Source organism: Nuphar pumila, unplaced genomic scaffold (genome assembly GCF_984573655.1).
Source record: "Nuphar pumila unplaced genomic scaffold, dmNupPumi1.hap1.1 HAP1_SCAFFOLD_328, whole genome shotgun sequence".
Taxonomy (NCBI): domain Eukaryota; kingdom Viridiplantae; phylum Streptophyta; class Magnoliopsida; order Nymphaeales; family Nymphaeaceae; genus Nuphar; species Nuphar pumila.
In genome coordinates this window covers 47,594-67,730 of record NW_028323282.1, presented here as the reverse complement: position 1 = coordinate 67,730, position 20,137 = coordinate 47,594, and the positions used below count along the sequence as shown (strand labels likewise).

At 51.4% G+C, this 20,137-nt stretch overlaps 3 protein-coding genes across 3 annotated transcripts; 1 reads left to right on the top strand and 2 right to left on the bottom strand.

Annotated features, from left to right (window-relative positions):
- Window positions 1-965: 965 nt before the first annotated feature.
- Window positions 966-3,074, bottom strand: LOC149810514 (uncharacterized). Its single transcript, XM_089994234.1, has 3 exons — window positions 2,811-3,074; window positions 1,778-2,416; window positions 966-1,475 (listed from the first exon to the last, which is right to left on the bottom strand). Exons 1-3 carry the CDS (start codon window positions 3,072-3,074, stop codon window positions 966-968), a joined length of 1,413 nt encoding a protein of 470 aa, XP_089850360.1.
- Window positions 3,075-3,626: 552 nt separating this feature from the next.
- LOC149810513 (transmembrane 9 superfamily member 1-like) lies at window positions 3,627-13,392 on the top strand. The gene is made up of 7 exons (XM_089994233.1): window positions 3,627-3,710; window positions 4,553-4,751; window positions 5,471-5,697; window positions 6,439-6,868; window positions 11,134-11,417; window positions 11,960-12,160; window positions 13,051-13,392. Exons 1-7 carry the CDS (start codon window positions 3,627-3,629, stop codon window positions 13,390-13,392), a joined length of 1,767 nt encoding a protein of 588 aa, XP_089850359.1.
- A 277-nt stretch (window positions 13,393-13,669) lies between these two features.
- Window positions 13,670-18,701, bottom strand: LOC149810512 (uncharacterized). Its single transcript, XM_089994232.1, has 8 exons — window positions 18,677-18,701; window positions 18,511-18,601; window positions 18,250-18,309; window positions 17,592-17,669; window positions 16,551-16,806; window positions 15,750-16,036; window positions 14,396-14,648; window positions 13,670-13,939 (listed from the first exon to the last, which is right to left on the bottom strand). Exons 1-8 carry the CDS (start codon window positions 18,699-18,701, stop codon window positions 13,670-13,672), a joined length of 1,320 nt encoding a protein of 439 aa, XP_089850358.1.
- Window positions 18,702-20,137: the final 1,436 nt, after the last annotated feature.

Genomic DNA, 20,137 nt, shown 5'->3' with positions numbered 1-20,137 from the left:
GTCCAACATGTCAAACGCCAGAGTAGAACGTTAAATCACCTGGGAATCACGCCATGTCCCCTCTGTCGTCACGGCGAGACATATCCAAGGGGTTTCAGGCTCAGGCCCAGGCCTGCGGAAAAGGCGGGAAGTACTTCTCCACCGCTTTCCAGGCAGACACAGCAACGACGCTGGCCGTAATGGGAGGCAAGTAGGCGGCAAGAAAAGGACAGGCGCATTCACAAAAGGCAGCAGGCAAGGCAGACAGAGAGTCAAGAGCAGCCGACGAAAACAAGCGTGCAGCCATCAGCGTGCTGCGTCATCATATGCGGTCCGCTGGCGGACACGGGGGGCCAGGGGATGCAGAAAAGGGACGAAATGCGCTTCCTACATGCGCCTGCCCGTCCTTGCTGCAGCGGGACAACACAGTGTGTGCGCGGTGCGCATTCGGCAGCAATCGGGCCATCGACCTGGTCGCAGGGGGAGCGGCCGCAACGGACAAAGAGGGATTGCTACTATGCATATAAAGTACGCCTGCCAGTGTGGGCAACTTGCAGCGATCACAAACATTTGGCACTATTTGTTCTTGCTGTGAGGATATACAACACACACAACTAGAGGGGGGTAGCATCTTCAGTTTACATCGCTAGCTGAGAAACAGTATCACAATGCTCTTTCCGCCAATGCTGGCAAGCCGAAGAACACACATCACTGCAGGCAGAGTAGACAGCATTGTCGCAAGAGAAATCATTGCTTGCGCATTATCGTGATGATGATAATGTCGAATATTATGTCTATTTCCTGCCATAATCTATGTGATGTAATGTCGCATAGTATACAGCACCACCGAATATTCCGCCTGAACTGTATTTCTTGCTCGTATGTAGGCGATGTACTAGCTGCAATGATGAATGTATACAGCACTACCGCATCCACATGGACAGTGGCAACTCCCAAGTACTGCTAGGGAATGCGTCATCTCAATTTCATGGTGTGGCGCTTTCAGCGGCGGCGGTGGACGATGCCCCCCCCCCTTCCGCCTGCTCCTGCATGTTCTGCAGCAAACGGAAAAGGCTCGCAGCTTCCCGTATCCGCGAGAAGTTCACACAGAACGAGAGCACCTCGTACTGGACGGCCTTGACGTCGATGATCTTTGTCCGGATCAGAGACTGGAGGAAGACGCACACAAGGCGGACGAGGCGGTTCTGAAGGTTCTTTTGAGCAATTGTTTCGCACGATTGGATGCAGGACGAGATGTACATGTGCACAAAGTCCATGGGGAGCGACATGACGCCAGTGAGTCGCTTCACGACCTCCATGCTGTGCACGCTGAGGTCCATGTGGACGAGCACGTCCAAAAACGCGGAGATGCGCGGCGAATTGACGTCCATCAGCTTCAGCAGCAGCTCTACCGCGATCATGTTGTTATGCTCGACCAGCGCGGGCAGCTGTGTGGGCGACACACCAATGTGGTGCACCAGCCGAGGCCATGTCTCCTGCAGTATTGAGACACATGTGAGTCATCATCGATGACGGGGCGATACCTAGTGTCACCTCTTTGCACGATGAAAGAGGTCACTTATACTCGTTCCAGTACACACTACAGAACATCGGCCAAATCCTCCGTGTTCACGAACAATGTGCTTGGACTTGCGTTGTGTATTTTGAGATGTCTTTGCTCATCTGCATGCTTCTCTGTGTTTCGTGTGTTTCGCTTTCCTGGGCATTGCCATGGCTCAACACGAGCTGAGTATGAATCTCAGTGAACGGATTGGGACGATAACGCAGACACACGCACCAACGCTGCGAGAAAGCGCTTCTGCTGAAGAGGAGCGAGCGGCTTGAGCTGAGCATCGACAACGAGCTTTTTTAACAGCTGGAGCGCAGACGGCAGCACCTCCGCTGAGTCATCCCAGACAAGCGAGTCAAGCAGAGACAGCTGCACCCACCGCGTGTCCTCCGCCTGAACATCCATGATCGGCGGCGCCACTCGTATGAACCTCGGGAAAGGCTGCAGCGATGCAGTGTGATGCCCTGACGCCCTGTTGGCCCCGCCACCCCCTTCCTTGGCCCCCCGGGTTGCCCGCTCATGCGCTCCGCCCTCACCACCGCCACCTTCCCTCGCAAATGTTGTTATTGTTGCAGCCGCCGCCACTGCTCTATCGTCCCCTTTGGAAGTGGACGACGGTGCTGCCCCTTTAGAGCTAGGGTGCGCATTTGTGTTGCTCACGTCTTGCGGCGGCGCCACGGGCGTTGCTTCAGGTGGAGGATCGTACAGCAGAGACAACTCGGCGAGTGACTTGAGGGGGGTGTCTTCGCGAGCTGGTTCGTTGGCAAGGGCGATTGGCGTTGCCACTTGCAGAGACTCTGGGCCGCTTTGCAGCAGCCTTTGCACCAGTGCTCGCTCCGTCCTGTGAGCATCTTCGCTGCTTGCTACCTGCATGCACAATGTTGCCTCGTGCCTGGCTTGGCGCAGAGGCCTGGGCGACAACATGGTGCGCTGGCCAGCACGCAGTCTTCACTGTTTGGGATGCCATCACCATCGTTGTTTTCCAAATGCCACGTACCCCCCTCTCCGCTAAATCTCGAAACAATGTATCGTTGTGAACAGACTTGCGCCTTCGCACGTCGTGATGCCGTTTGCCGCAAACCGGACAATCAAAGCAATGGCAGGCACCTTGAAAAGCAGGTTGGCACACAATTGCAACCACGTGCGTGCGATATCATCTTGAGAAGCAAAACAGGCACACATTGCCGCAAAGGGGCATTGCCGCTGCAGCACCCTGCGCTGTGAAACACTCAGAAGGGAGTGCGATTTTACATTCACGCACCTTTAGAAACAAACGCAGGAAGGGAAACGCAGCAACGCATCTCCAATCGTACGTGTAAGAAAGCAGGTAGTAAGCTACAATCCTTTGCGCAACAGAACGCACAGAGTTGTGCTCAATGAGCAGCAACAAAACACAGAGCGCCCTAAAACGAGGAGCTGATTCCCCGTATAGCGTCCTGAATTCAGCACCAGTCGTTTCCAGACAACGCAACTCGCTCTCACTAAGGAAAGAGGCCAATTTCGACACTTCTGTTCCTTTTTCCATGTCTCAACGCACATGTCCATGCAGATACAAAGGCAGCTGCTAAGAGATGACAAACAATGCCAATAGTAAGAAATTCACGAACATTGGTATGTCTGACTTGACACCAGCATGTGCTTGTTGAGGGAACGCGAACGAGGGGACAACGGGATAGAATATCATACGTTTTGCAAGCCAAGTTCTTGGTATCAAATGAACTGAGATAGTGCAGAACGATACGAATGAAGCGTGGCTGGAACACTGTCAAGGACCTTTCAAGGACATCCTCAAGGAGACAAGGTTGCTGTTGAACAGCCTGTTCCCTTGCTTGCCTACGGTCAGGGTTTCTGTGTTTAGATAGCTGGGACAGAGAGGCTCCACGAAACTGTCCGGCAGGTCAGCTCTGATCAGTGTGGGCCATACGCAGGCTCCGTCTACAACATAGTTTGATGATCTTGCTCTCGCAAGAGTACTGTTTCTGTAAAAGCAGTCGACTTGGTGGATTAGATTCGCAGAGGTAGCACGCATTGCCAAAATGCATCAGTGAGAAACTGCGTTACGTATAATGCGCTGAAAATGACGCGTATCAAACGCTTGTTCCCTTGGGCCCTCCTGCTGTCGCTTTTGACGCCCATCTCCTGTGACCAGCGGAAGCACAAGGTACGTTTTCTTTGTTGCTTGCACAAGTGCTATAACGGTTTGGTATTTGAAATATTGGTCTCTGATTTGATGGGGCATAAAGTGCGAGAATGGTTCATGGTTCATGTGCACGAGACATCTGTCCGGGTCTCAACTTGAACGAAGCTCCTCCCAAAGGAAGGGCCACTTGGAGGTCGCCAAGCTTTGCTTCAAATTTATGTTGCCATTGGCAGCTCATATGAGTAAACCGACAGCCCATGTATCAAGTTGTTTGCAGTGCATCAGATGTTGGGACCTTGCGTGCTTGGTCCGGTCCTAATTTTACATTCTGATCAGAGCCAATCTAGCGTGCACACCTTGTCTTCTCGATGGAAGAAAAACGTCTGGGAACCAGCTCCAGAGCCTTGCTGCCTCGTAGCAACCTGGGCAACACCTCAGTTGCTTGGCTAACCCTGTGCCCAGCACACCAGATCCGCTCGCACGGGCCCTCAAACGCTCTCCAGCAATAAACTCAAATCAATATTTTTTCCAATTCTTGTAAAAAAATGCGCCGTGTTTCTGGGTTCCCCAACCCAGCTTATGCATGCTGCTTCCCAGGTACACCTAGTCAGTAGGATGGACAACACTTTCAAGGCGTGATTGAGGCAACCTGTGGGCCTTCTTGGAATGGCACCAATGTCTCTCTTGCCATAATGTTGGCGAGCGCATTGTATCCGCTCGTCGTGCATCGTCCCAAGGGCGCATGCAACGTGCACACGGTGAACTTGCATGCCACCCTATGGAACACGTGGAAAGCTGTTTTGGCCCAAGATCTGGCCTGGTCGCATCAGATGAGGATTATTCCGGTGATTGTGTGAATGCAGTACAACGTTGGAGAACCTGTGGCACTATGGGTTAACAAGGTGGGACCATACAACAACCCGCAAGAGACGTACAACTATTACTACCTCCCGTTCTGCAAGTCTCATCCAGACTGGAAGACGCAGCACCGATGGGGCGGGCTGGGGGAGGTGCTTCAAGGGAATGAGCTTATAAATAGTCACATGGACATCCAGTTCCAAGGTGTGTGGCAATGACCTTGGGTCGGCCGGAGCCAGCATATCGTTGGCAATTGCTGACCATTCAAGTACCTGCCCCACCATAACTGTTGATGCTCGTTTGGTGCCTTGCGTGTCACTTGCACACCAGTGCTTCACCTGAATGGGTTGCAACTTCCATTTTTGTCCCAAAATTTCATGCACATCCGGGCATCAGGACCCCAATCATGATAGGGTCTCGCGAATTGCTGTTGCACTCGAGTGCTGCTTACACACTTCTCGCCTGACCTCATGTGTTGGTATGAATTGACTTGCACCTGAAAAGTTTTGAACATGCCACCTCCAGCCACAGATGCAGAGCACCCACTTCTTTGATAACTTCAGAAGGTTTTCTTTCGAGGCTGGCGACAAAGTCAAAAGGGACCGTGCTCTGGTGTCTGAGACAGTTAATACCATGCAACTGATGATGATGACGTATCTTTTCACAACGCTACCGCATCCACATGGACATTGGCAACTCCAAGAACTTGAAAATCGGTGCTATCATTGCAACTGGTCCAAGGACAGCCATTCTACCTGCGTTCCATTGTCAGACCAGCTGGAAGGGCGCTCTTCACCCTGATACTCGTACAAAGTCCAAAGAGTGGACAATCATGCAGCATTTCGAGAACTGTGATCACAAAATGACAATACTTCAGATGAGGAGCTTGGATGGTTGGACTTTGACCGCTGGTGTTGGTGCAGTGGACACGCCTCGGACTCTCATCTGCTCTCAAAAGCTGACAGAGAAGCACGTGGCAGTGTTTAGGGCAGCGATCAAGCGTCACTACTGGTACGAGTTCTTCATTGACGATCTGCCAACTTGGGGCTTCATTGGTGAGAATGTCTCTCCTGATGATGGCATCAACGACCAGTACATCTACACCCAAAAGACCTTTGATATCAGCTTCAATGGCAACTCCATCATTCAGGTGCGTGCATGAGCGTTTCCATCCGTTTTCTATCGTTCCAGGGTGTCCAGGTTGCCTGTGCCAGATGGCTGAGCCCTGCCTTGCACCAAGCAGGCTTTGGTTTGGGAATCCTATGTCTCCACAGCCAAAAACAATATCTCCTTTGAACTGTCGAGGTACCTGGGCAGTGCTTTGCCAGGCAGTTTTCTTTGTTGGTGAACCGTGTATCCCTGAAATGCATGATTACAAATTTGTTGTCTTGCTTGAGTCAGTGGCAGTGGCAGCGGTAAGGTAGAAGCTTGTCAAAATGCTCATGAAAGTTGCGTACACTTGCGCCAAGCGCCATTTCGATAATACGTCGATGTGTCTTTGTACTGCACTAGCGCATGCTCATCCCAGTACTGGAGAAAATGACGAAATTGCCAAGTGCATTGTTACCAGGAGATCTGGTAGTTCTGCACATAACACTGATGGTGATGGTGCACCGTTCCCTTGTAGCCCACCGTGGTTTTCCAACATGGGACAATCATACAAGTGACCGATCTAATGGGTATAAATCAGGCACTTGTGCTAGAGCTGACAATGCGCCGCTGCTAGTGCTGCAACAGTAGCATATTTATATGAGCATCGGCAACTCCCAGCACTACCTGGGAATACCATAAGAAGCGAGCTATCTAGTGGGAAACATCGCGCATTCATACTCTAGTGCTGAACTATTTGCACTGGAGTGCTGAAACTGAAAAAGCATTTTCGGCTCCGCAGGTCAACCTCACAGCCGAAGATCCAAAGCCCCTCGTGCAGGGGGAAACCCTCGAGTTCACTTACTCCGTCACCTGGAGGCCAACAAAGACGCCCTTCGCCCGCCGATTCGAGCGCTACCTCGACTTCAACTTCTTCGAGCACAAGATCCACTGGTTCTCGATCTTCAATTCCTTCATGATGGTCCTCTTCCTGACAGGCATCGTTGCGATGATCATGATGCGAACCCTGAGGAAGGACTATGCTCGGTACGCCAGCGAAGCCGACGACATCGAAGCCCTCGAGCGGGACATCAGCGAGGAGAGCGGCTGGAAACTTGTCCATGGAGACGTGTTCCGGCCCCCCCGCTACACGATGCTGCTGGCAGCTCTCGTTGGCACTGGCAGCCAGCTCGCTGTGCTCAACGTCTTTGTCATCATGTTTACTATCGCTGGTGCGCCTCCGCATCGTGTGTGTTTATCGCACTGCGTCAGGTCAGCGCAACACAATTAGATTTAGTAATCCAGCGTTTTTGGTACCAGAAGCACCATTATCACGCTGTCGTGATGCAACTGCGGCAGTGAGGGTATTCATGAGTCGGGTCATGCTGAAAACTTTCATGTAGCATTGTCGGCACCTATCACGCGCTCTAGCTACGCCTGTACAAAAGCATATGCTGGCTGCACATTTCTGGGGTCAGCACCTACACAAATAGATGGAGAAATTCGCATTCTTGGTACTGGACATACGCGTCTATACAGGATTGGCTCTAGCGGTGGAATCAGCGTATTGGTTAGGAGTGCGGGTGGCCACGATTCGCCGTATTCTGGCGACTGCGGTCAACGAACAAAGGTCTCGAGAAGAACCCTATGTCACATCTCGCCGGAGCTGGCATGTGATGCTGTTGAGATTTAGTGACAACTTACAGATTATTGACAGTACAGAGAATATAAGCCAAGGACTCTGGTGGAGGATGCCAGAGTATTCCATCTCCAGTGGGGAAGGTAGAAGGATCTGGGGTCACTGGAGACACTACTTAGGACAGATCTAGATAGACGTGAGACTGCTAGTCTCACGTGGACATATAGTTATCTAGCTAGGTACCCACAGAATGAAGGAGTACTTATTCCTTGTACTCCAACACTCCCCGTTCGTGAGTGGGTATAGCTCCCAAGCCAGCCTGAACAAACTCCCCGGATTGGGAACTCAGGTAGAGGCTTATGCAAGGACTATTTCGTGACCTCGTACTTTAACAAATGTTTTGGAGGGACAGATGCATAGCCAGGAATCCTTGAAGGGATCAAGTGAGACAATGTGAAACAGGATGCTCCCCGTACTCCTCTTCAGGGGGTTATCTTATTGATGCACATAATCAGCAAGGGTAAAGCACACATAAGCAAGTACTACTAGCACAAATGTGGTGGGCTAGTCACCAAGAGAGCAGGAGGCAATGGGGCTTAGGGCAGATTCAAGCGCTGCAAACCCATGCCAGCAACACATGCTGTCAGCCGATCGTGAGCCAGTGGCTTAGTAAGTTGATCTGCCCAATTATGGTCAGTATCCACATAGCTGTACAAGAGTTGGCCTCGCTCACTTCTCTCCTGGACAAAATGATGCAGGACATCAATGTGTTTGCTTCTCGCTGAGACCATAGGATTCTTGATGAGGCAGAGAGCAGCTTGATTGTCCCCCTTCAGCCGGATGGGGCCCTTGAGCTGGTAGTCGAGAATCGGGAGGAGTTTCCTCAAGAAGAGGGCCTCTCTCCCTCCTGCACCTGCAGCCATGTATTCTGCCTCTGTGGTGCTCAAGGCCACAGTCGGTTGTAGTCGGGATTGCCAGGATATGGCAGCTCCATGCAGGAGGAAGACGTAGCCAGTCGTTGATCTCCTGCTGGTGACATCCCCTGCATAGTCCGAGTCGGTGTACCCCACCAGCTCCCCTGAGGCATGCCGGGAGTAGACCAGTCCCATGTCCTTAGTCCCTGCCAGGTACTTGAAAACCCTGACAGCTGCATTCCAGTGGCAAGGCAGGGGGGCTCGCAGATGGCGAGCTAGAGAGTTCACAGCATGTGCGATATCTGGACGGGTGCCATTGGCCAGGTGCATAAGAGACCTCACCATTGCAGGGTACAGCTCTACCTGCTGGTGGGGAAGGGTGGTGGACTCATCTGCTATAGCAGGCGAGACCTTGCAGATAGCCGGAGTGCTGCTGGGATGACAAGTGCTGAATCCATACTTTCGCAGCATCTTTTCCACATAGGGTTTCTGATGGATGGCCAAAGTTCCCCGTGCCCTGTCTCTCACGATGTTGAGTCCTAGGAAATCCTTAGGCTCACCCAGGGCCTTGATGTCAAAGATCCCACCGAGCATGTCGATGACTTCCTGCACATGCTTGCGGGTCTTCCCCGCGATGAGGCAGTCGTCTACGTAGATGAGGGCCAGCACCTTGCCTTCCTTGTCAAGTTTGACGAAGAGGGCGGGGTCAGAATCAGAAGGCGTGAAGCCCCTGGCCATGAGCTCGTCCTTCAAGCGCTGGTACCATGCGCGAGGAGCCTGCTTTAGGCCGTACAGAGTTTTGTGGAGACGACACACCTGTCCAGTTGGGCAGGGGAAACCTGGGACCGGTTTCATGTACAGCGCCTGCCCAGTGGGGAGTTCCCCATACAGGAAGGCGGTCTTCACATCAATTTGCTGAATCTGGAAATCGTGATAGTTGGCCAACGAGAGGAAAGCCCTCACGGTGGTGTGGCTTGCCACCGGAGCGAACAGCTCATCGTAGTCGATTCCTGGTCGCTGCGAGAAACCCTGCGCCACGAGCCTCGCCTTGAGGCGGACCTGTGTATCCCCTGGTCCCGGTCGCTTCACGTCATACACCCACTTGCTGCCCACCGTATGAGCACCTGGGGGAGCTCTGGTGTAGGAGAAGCACTTGTGATCCCACAGCGATTTATTCTCCTCCTGCATGGCTGCCCACCAGCCCTCCCTATAGGGATTATCTGGACTTAGGGCAGCCTCCATAGACTGAGGTATCAGGTCTTCCGGCTTCACACCTTCAGGGAGCTCGGAGAGGTCAACCATGTTGCGACCATGGGACATGACGGTAGGAAAAGTCGAGAAATCGATCCCCCCGGTGCGGGCTGGTCGTGACCGGGAGGTGTATGCGAACACTGTGGGTTGCGAGGGGGAAAACGTCACAGAGCGCTTAACTGACGTGACAGTCTCGAGCTGTGACTGATCATGCGACAGTTCGGATCGTGCAGCGTAGGACGAGGGATTGTAGAGTTGCGGGGGCCTGCGCACACGTGGGTGTGCCGCAAGGCTGTCAGGGTGCGACTGAGGCAAGGAGTCGACAGGGGCAGGCAGAAGCACCTCAGGAGCATCCATCTCGTCACCTTCCTCGTCAGCGACCCCATGCACCGCATCCGCAGGCTCGTCGAGGACAGGGCCAGGGGCGTCCGGAGTCGCGAGGGGGCCAACGGCCTCTTCCCCCCCCTCGAGCTGCTCCAGATGCCCCGTGATGGCACTATCCGCCATGATAGCGCCCCCCGCCGGCACGCATGCCGGGCCAAGTGAGGGGAAGGGTGACTCCACGAACTGCGGCGGGCCTTGGGTGGTATCGGCAGAAGCCGTCGGAGGCGCGGACGAGAGTAGGAGGGAGCCGTCAGGCTGAGGATCCGCGGCCTCCGAGGGGGACGGGAGTAAATCAATCGAAGCCTGCCCCTCTTCCACACCCAGGCCGCGCACGCCAGCCGGGGCCGAGGGGACAGGGGGGGCACTATCCTGAATGTGAAAATCACATGTCGTTAGTACACGTCCCTCGACCAGCGCACAGATGTTCCTGGAATTCAGCACCCCAGCCACGCCGAGGTACTTGCCAGCCATGCTTTTGGGGGACAGCTTCGTGCGCTTGCTATCTGGCACGTGCACACGGACGTCGCACCCCCATGGGTGAAACTGAGAAACAGAAGGGGCAATGCCTGTGAACGCATGGTACGGGATAACACGTTTGGCGCAGCGGAACGTGCTGGACCCATAACCTGTTGAGATTTAGTGACAACTTACAGATTATTGACAGTACAGAGAATATAAGCCAAGGACTCTGGTGGAGGATGCCAGAGTATTCCATCTCCAGTGGGGAAGGTAGAAGGATCTGGGGTCACTGGAGACACTACTTAGGACAGATCTAGATAGACGTGAGACTGCTAGTCTCACGTGGACATATAGTTATCTAGCTAGGTACCCACAGAATGAAGGAGTACTTATTCCTTGTACTCCAACAGATGCAGGCCTGGAATGTCAGCTCCGCTGCATCGCTTGAATATGACAAACAAAGTGTCACATGCCCCTGCCGGTGCAGACGCGTTCCAGCCATACTCCAGATAATGTAGTATGGACAACAATTGGCCAGAAGAAGTCACGCAATGCAGCTCCGAGGTCACTAATATTGATGATGATGTGTCTGTTTACATCACTGCCGCATCCACATGGGCATTGGCAACTCCAAGAACTACTTGGGAATGACTAATAGGCATCAATTTCGTGATTTACTCTTTATAACTTGCGGATCAAAATAGAATCAGAGGACGCCACTTGTTGTCTAGGCTACGGTACACATTTCAATTGTTAGGTTGAGGCATTTCTGGTCAGTGCACCTCAGCCATGGCACCCAGGTAAAGAAAGGTGCAGCTGGTAAAGAAAGATGCATCGCCTTCTCATGCAGGAACATTGTTTGAGGAGCGAGGCATGATCGTGACGACCTTCATCGTCTGCTACGCCTGTACGTCGCTCTTTGGAGGGTACGTCTCGGGAACAATTTACGTCCGCCACGATGGCCGGTCGTGGGGCCGAGCTGCTCTGCTCACAGCGTGCCTCTTGCCGGGGACGTGCTTCGCAATTGCGTCCATCCTTAACACCATCGCAATCGCGTACCACTCTCTCGAGGCCGTGCCGTTTGGTAGCATTGTCATCGTTGTGCTCATTTGGGCCATCATCTCTGTCCCCTTGGTGCGATCTTCCCCCCACCCTCCCCCAATGCTTCCCTTGTGCAGGCACATGAGTGTCATGAACAGCCGACCACTGTGGTCTAGACGATTGCGCACTTTCATCGTTGCGTTGCGTTTCGACCTTTCTCTATAGATATCAGTTTCAACATTTGAATCGAAAAGCAATGAATTAGGTACCTTCAGGTACCTTGAACTATCTTCCGGCACCTTGAACACCTGCGATGCTCCAATGCTTTCTCACTTCAGTACTCCTGGTACTGGATTTGCGTCGCCTTGATCTTTTGTGATTTATCATATGCGTCGCAAATTTTTCTCACGCCTGCACTTCAGTCGCCCACACTAATAGTGCCGGAAGTTTCCCTTGTCGGTGTGTTGGTGAAGCACTGTGTTGGGGAAGCATCCTTTCTTCGCTCAGCCCTGTTGCAATGGGAGGAGTGTTCAACGCTTGTTTGGAATGCCCCCCCTTTTCTTTCAGAAAGTTATTCAACTTACATTTAAGGCACCTGGATTTGAGAAATGACAGTGTCTGGCGAATCACTGCAGTGCATCTTTGGAGCCATACTTGCGCGGAATTACAGCTTCCGCCCCACAAACCCCTGCCGAATCAAGCGGATCCCTTCCCTCATTCCCCAGAAGCCGTGGTACCTTAGACCCACAGCGATCGTCATGATTGGCGGCCTCCTGCCCTTTGGCTCCATTTTCATCGAGCTCTACTTCATCTTCACCTCGTTCTGGAACTACAAGGTACGATTCCAGGATTTCGGATATTTCAATGTCAGGTCAGGTTATGGTAAGTCAGGCTGGTCCAGGTACGCTTGCCTCAGGTGGTGGTAATGCTAACACGGATTCCCAAGTAGTCTTGGAGTTGCCAATGTCCATGTGGATGCGGTAGTGTTGTAAAAAGATACATCATCATCATCATCATCAATCGATCTTTCGTTTGGTCATGTCCTAGCGGGTTATAATGCAAGAACTTGATTATTGATGCGGCTATCAAACCACAGGGAGAGAAGCTATTTGTCATGCTGTTGCAGTAGACGACGTTGTCAGTGTTTTGTTAGACTGTGGATTCGTCCCCAGGCTTGAAAATGCATGACCGCTGGGGACAGAAATGGGGGTCCTCATTCTCGCAAATCACTGGACGTACTTGCTGTGCTGCAGATATATATTCTCGCCCTCAGGTACCATGGCAATGTTTTAGGGCTGTGCAAGCGCGTACTTGTCTGCGCATCTCTGTTGGGTCAGCACCTAAACCATTAGATGATGAACATCAGCATTTCTGGTACTGGACATACGCTTTGTACAGGCTTACAAATGTGATGCCTCGAAGTGTGCCTGCCCATTCCCGGCATTGAACTGAGGGGCATGATCATCTCTCGCGCTGATGATGTGTGGGATGAGTGTACCAAGAACCAGCTCGGGTGTGTGGTCGGTGTTGTGTAAGTTGACGCTGTTTGTGTTCCTTTATGTCTTCAAATGCCACTGTCCAAATGGTTCGATTCATTCACTGACAGGATGCCGTCGCTGGCTGTTGTGGGAGACCACCAGGTAGTGAGGTGAAGGAATCTAGCACATTTCTCACTCACTTGAATTTCGTCAACAGGCACATGGACTGACGTGGTCATAGTGTGCAGGTGTACTTTGTGTATGGCTTCTTCCTGCTCGTCTTCGTCATTTTGCTGATCGTGACGTCGTGCGTCTCGGTCGTGGGCACCTATTTCTTGCTCAATGCGGAAAACTACCACTGGCAATGGACGTCTTTCCTCTCCGCAGCAAGCACGGCATTCTATGTGCTCATGTATTCTGTGCATTACTTTGTATTCAAGACGCGGATGTCAGGGTTCTTTCAAACTGCGTTTTACTTTGGTTACACGACCATGTTCTGTTTGGCGCTTGGCATCATGTGCGGGGCTGTAGGTTACACTAGCGCTGCCATGTTTGTGCGTCGCATTTACCGCAGTATCAAGTGTGATTGACGGATGGTAACAAGCTCAATGAACGCATTTACAGTGCATATGCCTTACTTCCTATTTTCAAATAACAGCCGCACAAGAACAATTTTCGAACTGAGAAATGGTTGCATTGAAGCTGTTCGCCGCATGCGGCTTTGCCTACGAGCTCCCTGCCTGACAGAATGCATCTCAGCATTGTAAAACCTGCACCGTACGCGGTGCCAGAACCACATATCTTCTGATTGCTGGGCTGGCTTCTGAAACTGTGCACAGCTGCCATGCTACCAGTGATGTCAAATCACTAGTAACTGGATGCTGCTTTCGACAGCAAGGTCCGCTGAATGGAGTCCAATGTTTCGGCCCACTTATCGAGATGCACATACTTTGGGGCGCTGACAGCGTCCTTGGACAGAATCAACAGCTGGTTGACTTGATCTATGCGGCCAAGTATCCTGCCATCCAGGATGAGTGAGATGAGGAGGCGTTCCACGTCCTTGACTGGGTTGTTCACGCGCTCTGCCAGGAATGGTATGCGAACTCGGGTGTAAGGTCCAATCAGTTTCAAGAGCACCTGCACCCGAAGCACTCCTTGTCATTCTGTGTCCTTGTCTTTTATTTGTGTGCATTGTAACAAGAGCAACATACGGGCAAGCTGTTTGGGAGCGTGACATCATTGTTGACTATTTTCCCAGAAAGATACCTGAAATGTCGAAATATTTTATCTCTGTGAACTTGGCAGCGAGTCTGAAAGCGTGACCGAGATCGCCGGATCGTTGGTTTGTTACGGTATGGTCAGAACGCGTTGATACACATTGAGACACATCAGTATACAAACAAATGAAATGGCCGGCGGAATGTCAAAGCTACTTTCAAAGATTCATCGTCGACCGGCTCCACAAGTGAGAGCCATCATGAGTCAGCCTGCAGTCATAACATGCCGATCCACGGCACACGCGAAGAATGGACAGCTGGGCAGGGCTGCATAATTATGCGGCTAGAGAATGAGGGAGGGGGGGGGGGGGCATGCCTGCGTGCGAATCCCCGTCATGAGGTCTTCAATGTACATGCGAATGAAGTTGTCTTCCATGATGGACTCTCGATTGTTGTGCAGCACTCGCTCAAACGTGTTGATGTCGTTGTTTTGCGATGCGGTCACGAGGTCCGTCATCACTTGGATCTGTGGATCGTTCCTGTAGGGTTTGGCCTCTTGTGCGTCGAATGGGTCAACCTTTGACTCCATCAGCATGTTGGCCAGCACGAGGTACTTGAGGCACATCACTCTGCAGACGTACGAGAGACTTAGAGAGGCAATTGCAGCGGCGAAACGCAGCTGGGAATCTCAGCCATCCTCGCTAACTAAACTCCAATCACTGCAGCAAATGCTGCACAACTGTATGTGATGGGTGGGAATATATCGCTCAGATATATATCTCAAACCCACATATATGTGGGTACATACATGAGGGTAGGAGATATGTGGGTGGGAGTGTATGTGGGTTGCAAGAGTCTTAGACCGGTTTCGCCCTTGCCTAAGGGGCACTCTGGATGGAATACGACGGCATGTAGATGCCCTACTGACACGAACAACACTTCCACCAATGATCATGCAACATGCTTTCCCGGGATAGGTGCCCACCTTAGATTGTACTGGCGTAGGTGGGAAAGCTCAGGCCTCAGCCACCCCAATCACGCATCGCACAACTCGATTTCCAAGTTACACCTGAAACTGCAAAGAGTCCATGCGGATGCACTGGTTTTGCAAAAACCATACATCATTTTGATTGTCATCCCGGCAATGCCTTTGCAAGCAGGATGTGAACTTGACAGCTACCTCATCAATCAGGTACTCCGAAAGCCTCCATAGTTGCATCCTCCGTTGGGTAATGCTGCATCCCTCCAGTTATGCGCGGGATCAGCTCTGGCTGTCTCGCCCTTCTCTGTTGTCAACGCCGCCTTCTTTGGGCTGGCGTGTGAAATTCATGCGAAAGCACTCATAACATGTAAAGCTGAACAACTGGGCCATAGGCTAGGTGGCTGACAATGGTGCTGTTGGACTACATTTCGTTTGCAAGAAAATGCAATCTGGCTGATGATAGCTCTTTGATGGTTGCCATTGTCCATATGGATGCGGTAGTGTTGTAACCAGCTAAATCATCATGACACCATATAGATCATGGCAGGCGACAGTGAACAAGCAACACAGACAGCACATTCGAAGTGATACAGCTCATTGGAAAGATAAATCATCATTACATCACATAGATAATGGCAGGAAATAGTCAACAAGCAACAAAGGCAGCACATTCGAAGATACAGCATCATGATGATTGGACTTCATTTCATGTGCAAGGAGGTGCAGAGGTGCATGTAGCAGTCCACACCTGCGAGGCATGCCAGCTTCGTCAAAGCTCTTGAACGCCTCGAAGAAATCGGTGTGGGCCAGCTGCCACGCCTTTTCCCGCATGTGCATCTTGCCACCACATTCTCGGATGATCCCCATGATGCGCGGGTGCGGAATTGCCGACTTGATTGTCAGCGCTTTGTTGTACAGCTCCTTCAGTTTCTTGTTGTTCTTCTGCTCTGTGTACATCTGTATCTCCTGTGCGTAAACCTCCAGCAAGAGGGTGGCCTTCTTAAGATCTGGCGTGCCATCAGGGTTTGCGCAGGCCTGAACACGGTTGACAAGTAAGCCTCAGCACATGGATGGGTCCGCCGACGGGATGTAAGAAAAGATAGCTGGAAGCGTCCAGTTATGAGCAGTGCCTCAAGGGGCTGTTTGATTTGTGGTTCTGGATGCCTGAAAATGCATGATTTCTTAAGGAGCGACAAGAATGGGCGTTGAACACAATTTTTGCGGAGAACTGGCCGGAAGGCACTGTCTGGGAGGCTATGTCAAGGATCACGGGAGAACGCCACTGCAGAAATGGGCTGAACATGTAAGGAGAACGCGAACGGGTGACAGAACCCTAAACTAATAGCAGGCATGCGCTGAACCAGATCAGGAAGATGCATTGGACGGATGATGAAACCCCACACAACATAAGCGCAAGTGATACACCAAAATGCGGTGCGACCCCCATTTTGGCGCACAAGAGTCATGTATTTTCAGGCATCACGACCCGCAAATTACAGGGTTTGACGAAACGATGAACATAATCGCATTGAGGTTGTCAAGGCCGCACCTGCCGAAGCTGTTTGACCGTCTTGGACATGAGCGTAAACTCCTTGTTTTGGAGCCACATGTCGCACAGCTTGAGGTTTGTTTTGAACCAAAGACGCTCGTTGACCGCACAGTCCTGGGATGCCAGAGTTGCCTCATAGAACTTCTGCAGCAGCTTTGCGTCTGTGCACGTCGACATGAAGTCCAGCAGGCTGTTGATCTTCTTCTCCGATTGGTTCTTTGTCACTGCTGCGGACGCCGTGTATTTCAGCATTTGACTGCATGCGACGCACAGCGGGTCACACTGTTGTTGAACGACAATGATGCATATCTTTTCAACTCGTTTCGAATCAGATCTAAGTCTGTGGAGGATTTTTGGCAATGTGTGGATCCCTATTGCTGTAAGAAGGTACATGATTTCTTTTCCGTAAGGCCTCAGCGCTTGCTGATTAGAGAACACTGGTTCTGTAGATAACTCAAGGTACTATCTCGAGATAAGTGCCTGCCGTACAGCTGGGAAAAGTTACATGTCGCGATCAGAGCACCCCACTGGGAGCATTTGAGCCTGCTAGATATGCCGCACCATGATCAGGTCAGGTCAGGCCATTCAGCCAGTCAGGCTATGGTAAGCCAGGCTGGTCCAGGCACCCTCGCCTCAATTGATGGTAACGGTAGAACAGACTCCCAAATTTCTTGGAGTTGCCAATGTCCACATGGCTGCGGCAGTGTTGTAAAAAGATACATCAGCATCATCATGATGAGGTGCAATAATGTTCACTGAATGACGTGATTGAGCAAGGATGGGAGAGGCCGTTCTAGAAGGTTCGGGCACTTCTTTAGCTCTTTGCCAGACCGTGCCAATTCCCACGCCAGGTGCCTGACATTGCGAAGTTTGGGAACAAAAATGTGGGTTGGAACCCAATCTGGCGAAGCAATGGACTTCTTGTAATGGCTATGCTTGGAATGCATGCAGAGGTTGACTTGCTGCCAAGGAGGCTAACAAGTTGTTACTAACAACGATACATCCATACTCAGCGATGCTGGGAAGTGTGGGAGATCGTACTTGTAGCTTGTGAGCATCTCATCGTGCTTTCCAAGAACATACTGAAGCTTGATGATTTGCTTGTACGCCTTGAAACCCCTGCAGGTAAGTGCCACCCATGGTCGCATGACAGTGATAGAAAGTGTATGATGTTCTTAGGGTACTTGCTGAAGATAAGTAGGACAGCAATGTACATGCATCACCGTGGAGTGCAGATGAAATCATTCCTTCCTAGAAGATTGTTGTTGCAGGACAGGCTTGTGCCTCACACATGATCATCTTGATCTCCTGACATGAAGTTCATGCTGGCATCGGACGGGCAAAGAAGTGGCGCTGTCTTTGAGAAGTCCTCGTGCTCTGTAGAGCTTGCCGCCGTGTGCCCTTGCCATCTGTACAGACTTGTCGGCAACGTTTTACCCTCAGGCAAACGCAATGAGCTTCACGGCCTGGTGCTGAGTGCCAAGACTATCCCTATATGGTCCAGCATGGAAAACATCTGTCTCACCATCCATTCCTTCTCAAGTGATACGGTGTGGCCATGTCGTAATAGGTGATGGGATCTGTCCGTAAGCTAAGCAGAACTGATCCTGAGCTCAAGCAACGCAGCAGAACAGACCCCCAAGTCCGTCTGAGTTGACAGGTCGATCAAACTAAAGAAAAGGACCGATACAGTACTTACCATTCCCCCATAGCTTCCTCCATCTCGACGACTTTCTGAAATCCTTCCAGAGCTTGCCGCCTCCTGTCTAGAGTCTTTTCGGGGTTTGCTTCCAGTGGGTGCTGGTCTGTCTTCCCTGAACACGGGAACACCAGCATTCACGACAGGCCCCATATTGCAGAATCGTATCGTCATAAAAATTTGGGCATGCGGGAGTCTGCCTCTGTGATACATGCGCGGCGCATCCGCTGGAGGACTGTCGCATGGCTACCAGGACGCAACTGAGGAAACTCACCTTTGGAATTGTAATATTGATTCTCTATTTCCACGTTCCCTTGCTCCTCTTCCTCTTCAGAATATGAGAAGCCATAGTCTGCAACGGCACATCTTGTCAAGCTGGCTATTGCACGCGCAAGCAATGTCTCACTTGGAAAGGCTCCCTACGCACCGTCATCCATTTCCTCATCACTCATGATTGCTTCTGTAGGCACGCTTTGTACCGCGGCAACTAGACTTTCGCCAGACCAATCAGTGGCACGGTTTCCTGATAACGCCAATTACACAGCAGTCCACGCGCGAAGGGAAGGATAATATTAGTCTACACTGAAGGAAGGCCACAGGCGAATAGCACTTGTTCGGCGATGCTGTTCTATCATGCAGGGCTACAGCCTTTTGTGCACACTTTCACTTGCACTCCTGTACCAGAGATAGTCTCGGAACCCTGTCGGTGTAATCATATCCGTCGGGTAACCCGATCATCTCGGCCAAGTGCTCTGCTAAGATGCAAAAGCTTGCTACATCAAATTTCTGGCTTGGCGGGGTCTGCTACAGCCTCATGTTGTGTGCTTGCTGTTTTTACATGTCTGAAAATGGACGCCGAGGTCCTGTACATCGTACTTAAAGTAGCCAAAAGCATTATTTGCTTATTTGCTTTGTTCGTTGCTGCTTGGATTTTGAGATTCTGTTATGTCGAGAATCTGTACACACGCTTTCCAGGACCCAAACCAATTCCAGTCATTGGGAATGCAGTGCTTTTCTGGGGCAAAGTTCTGCCAGAAATTTACAGGAAATTGGCTCAAGAACACGGTGGCGTGTTTCGTTTTTTTTTAGGAACTTGGCCAGTCCTTGTTATATCAGGTAGGGTTCACCTCGGCCTCTTGACATCAGTGCTTGGTCCTTGCGTCAGAAGTAACGCAAGTCCACCGACGTCGCTCACATGGTAAATTTCACGTATTCCCTTCATGACAATATATATACTTCATATCGCGCGGAGCGTGTAGGTGTTCGATGTGCAAGTTGCCAAAGCCCGTGCTAAAAAATGAAAGACTGTTGCGTATGGTAGTCGGCATGCAAGCATCATAAGCACGTTCGTGATGTCCCGTTTTTGACTATGCTCACGCGTGTGCGATTCTTCCTGACAACGTGTCACGTGTCGCCGAAAACGCTTCTCACCAGCGATCTCGAGATACGCCAGCAGGCGAATGCACTTCAGCATGTCACATGCCATGTGAATCTGAAATCTTCAAACCCCGCCGCAGACTGTGACGTCGCCAGGGAGGTTATGGTCAAAAAGTTTGGTCAATTTCGCGATCGACCAGAAGTACCAGTGGTCTTCAAACGCAGCCGTCACCGGGCGATCATGTCGGGGATTTTCCTAGCCAAGTACGTCGTTCCAAAGACAGGTGCTCTCACCAACGAGATCGTGCATCAAATATCGGGAGTGGCACTCGACGAAATAACATCATCGTTAATTCGTTGGGCCTTCCGCGATTTTGAACATGTCCCTGCTGTTTCTGACACAAATAAACCCATTCGCGTATCAAGCCATACTATTCGAGCTTTGGCCACGCGCACCCTGACGACCAAAGTGTGACAGGGGCGGAACAGAGGTACAAAGTACCTAGAATAG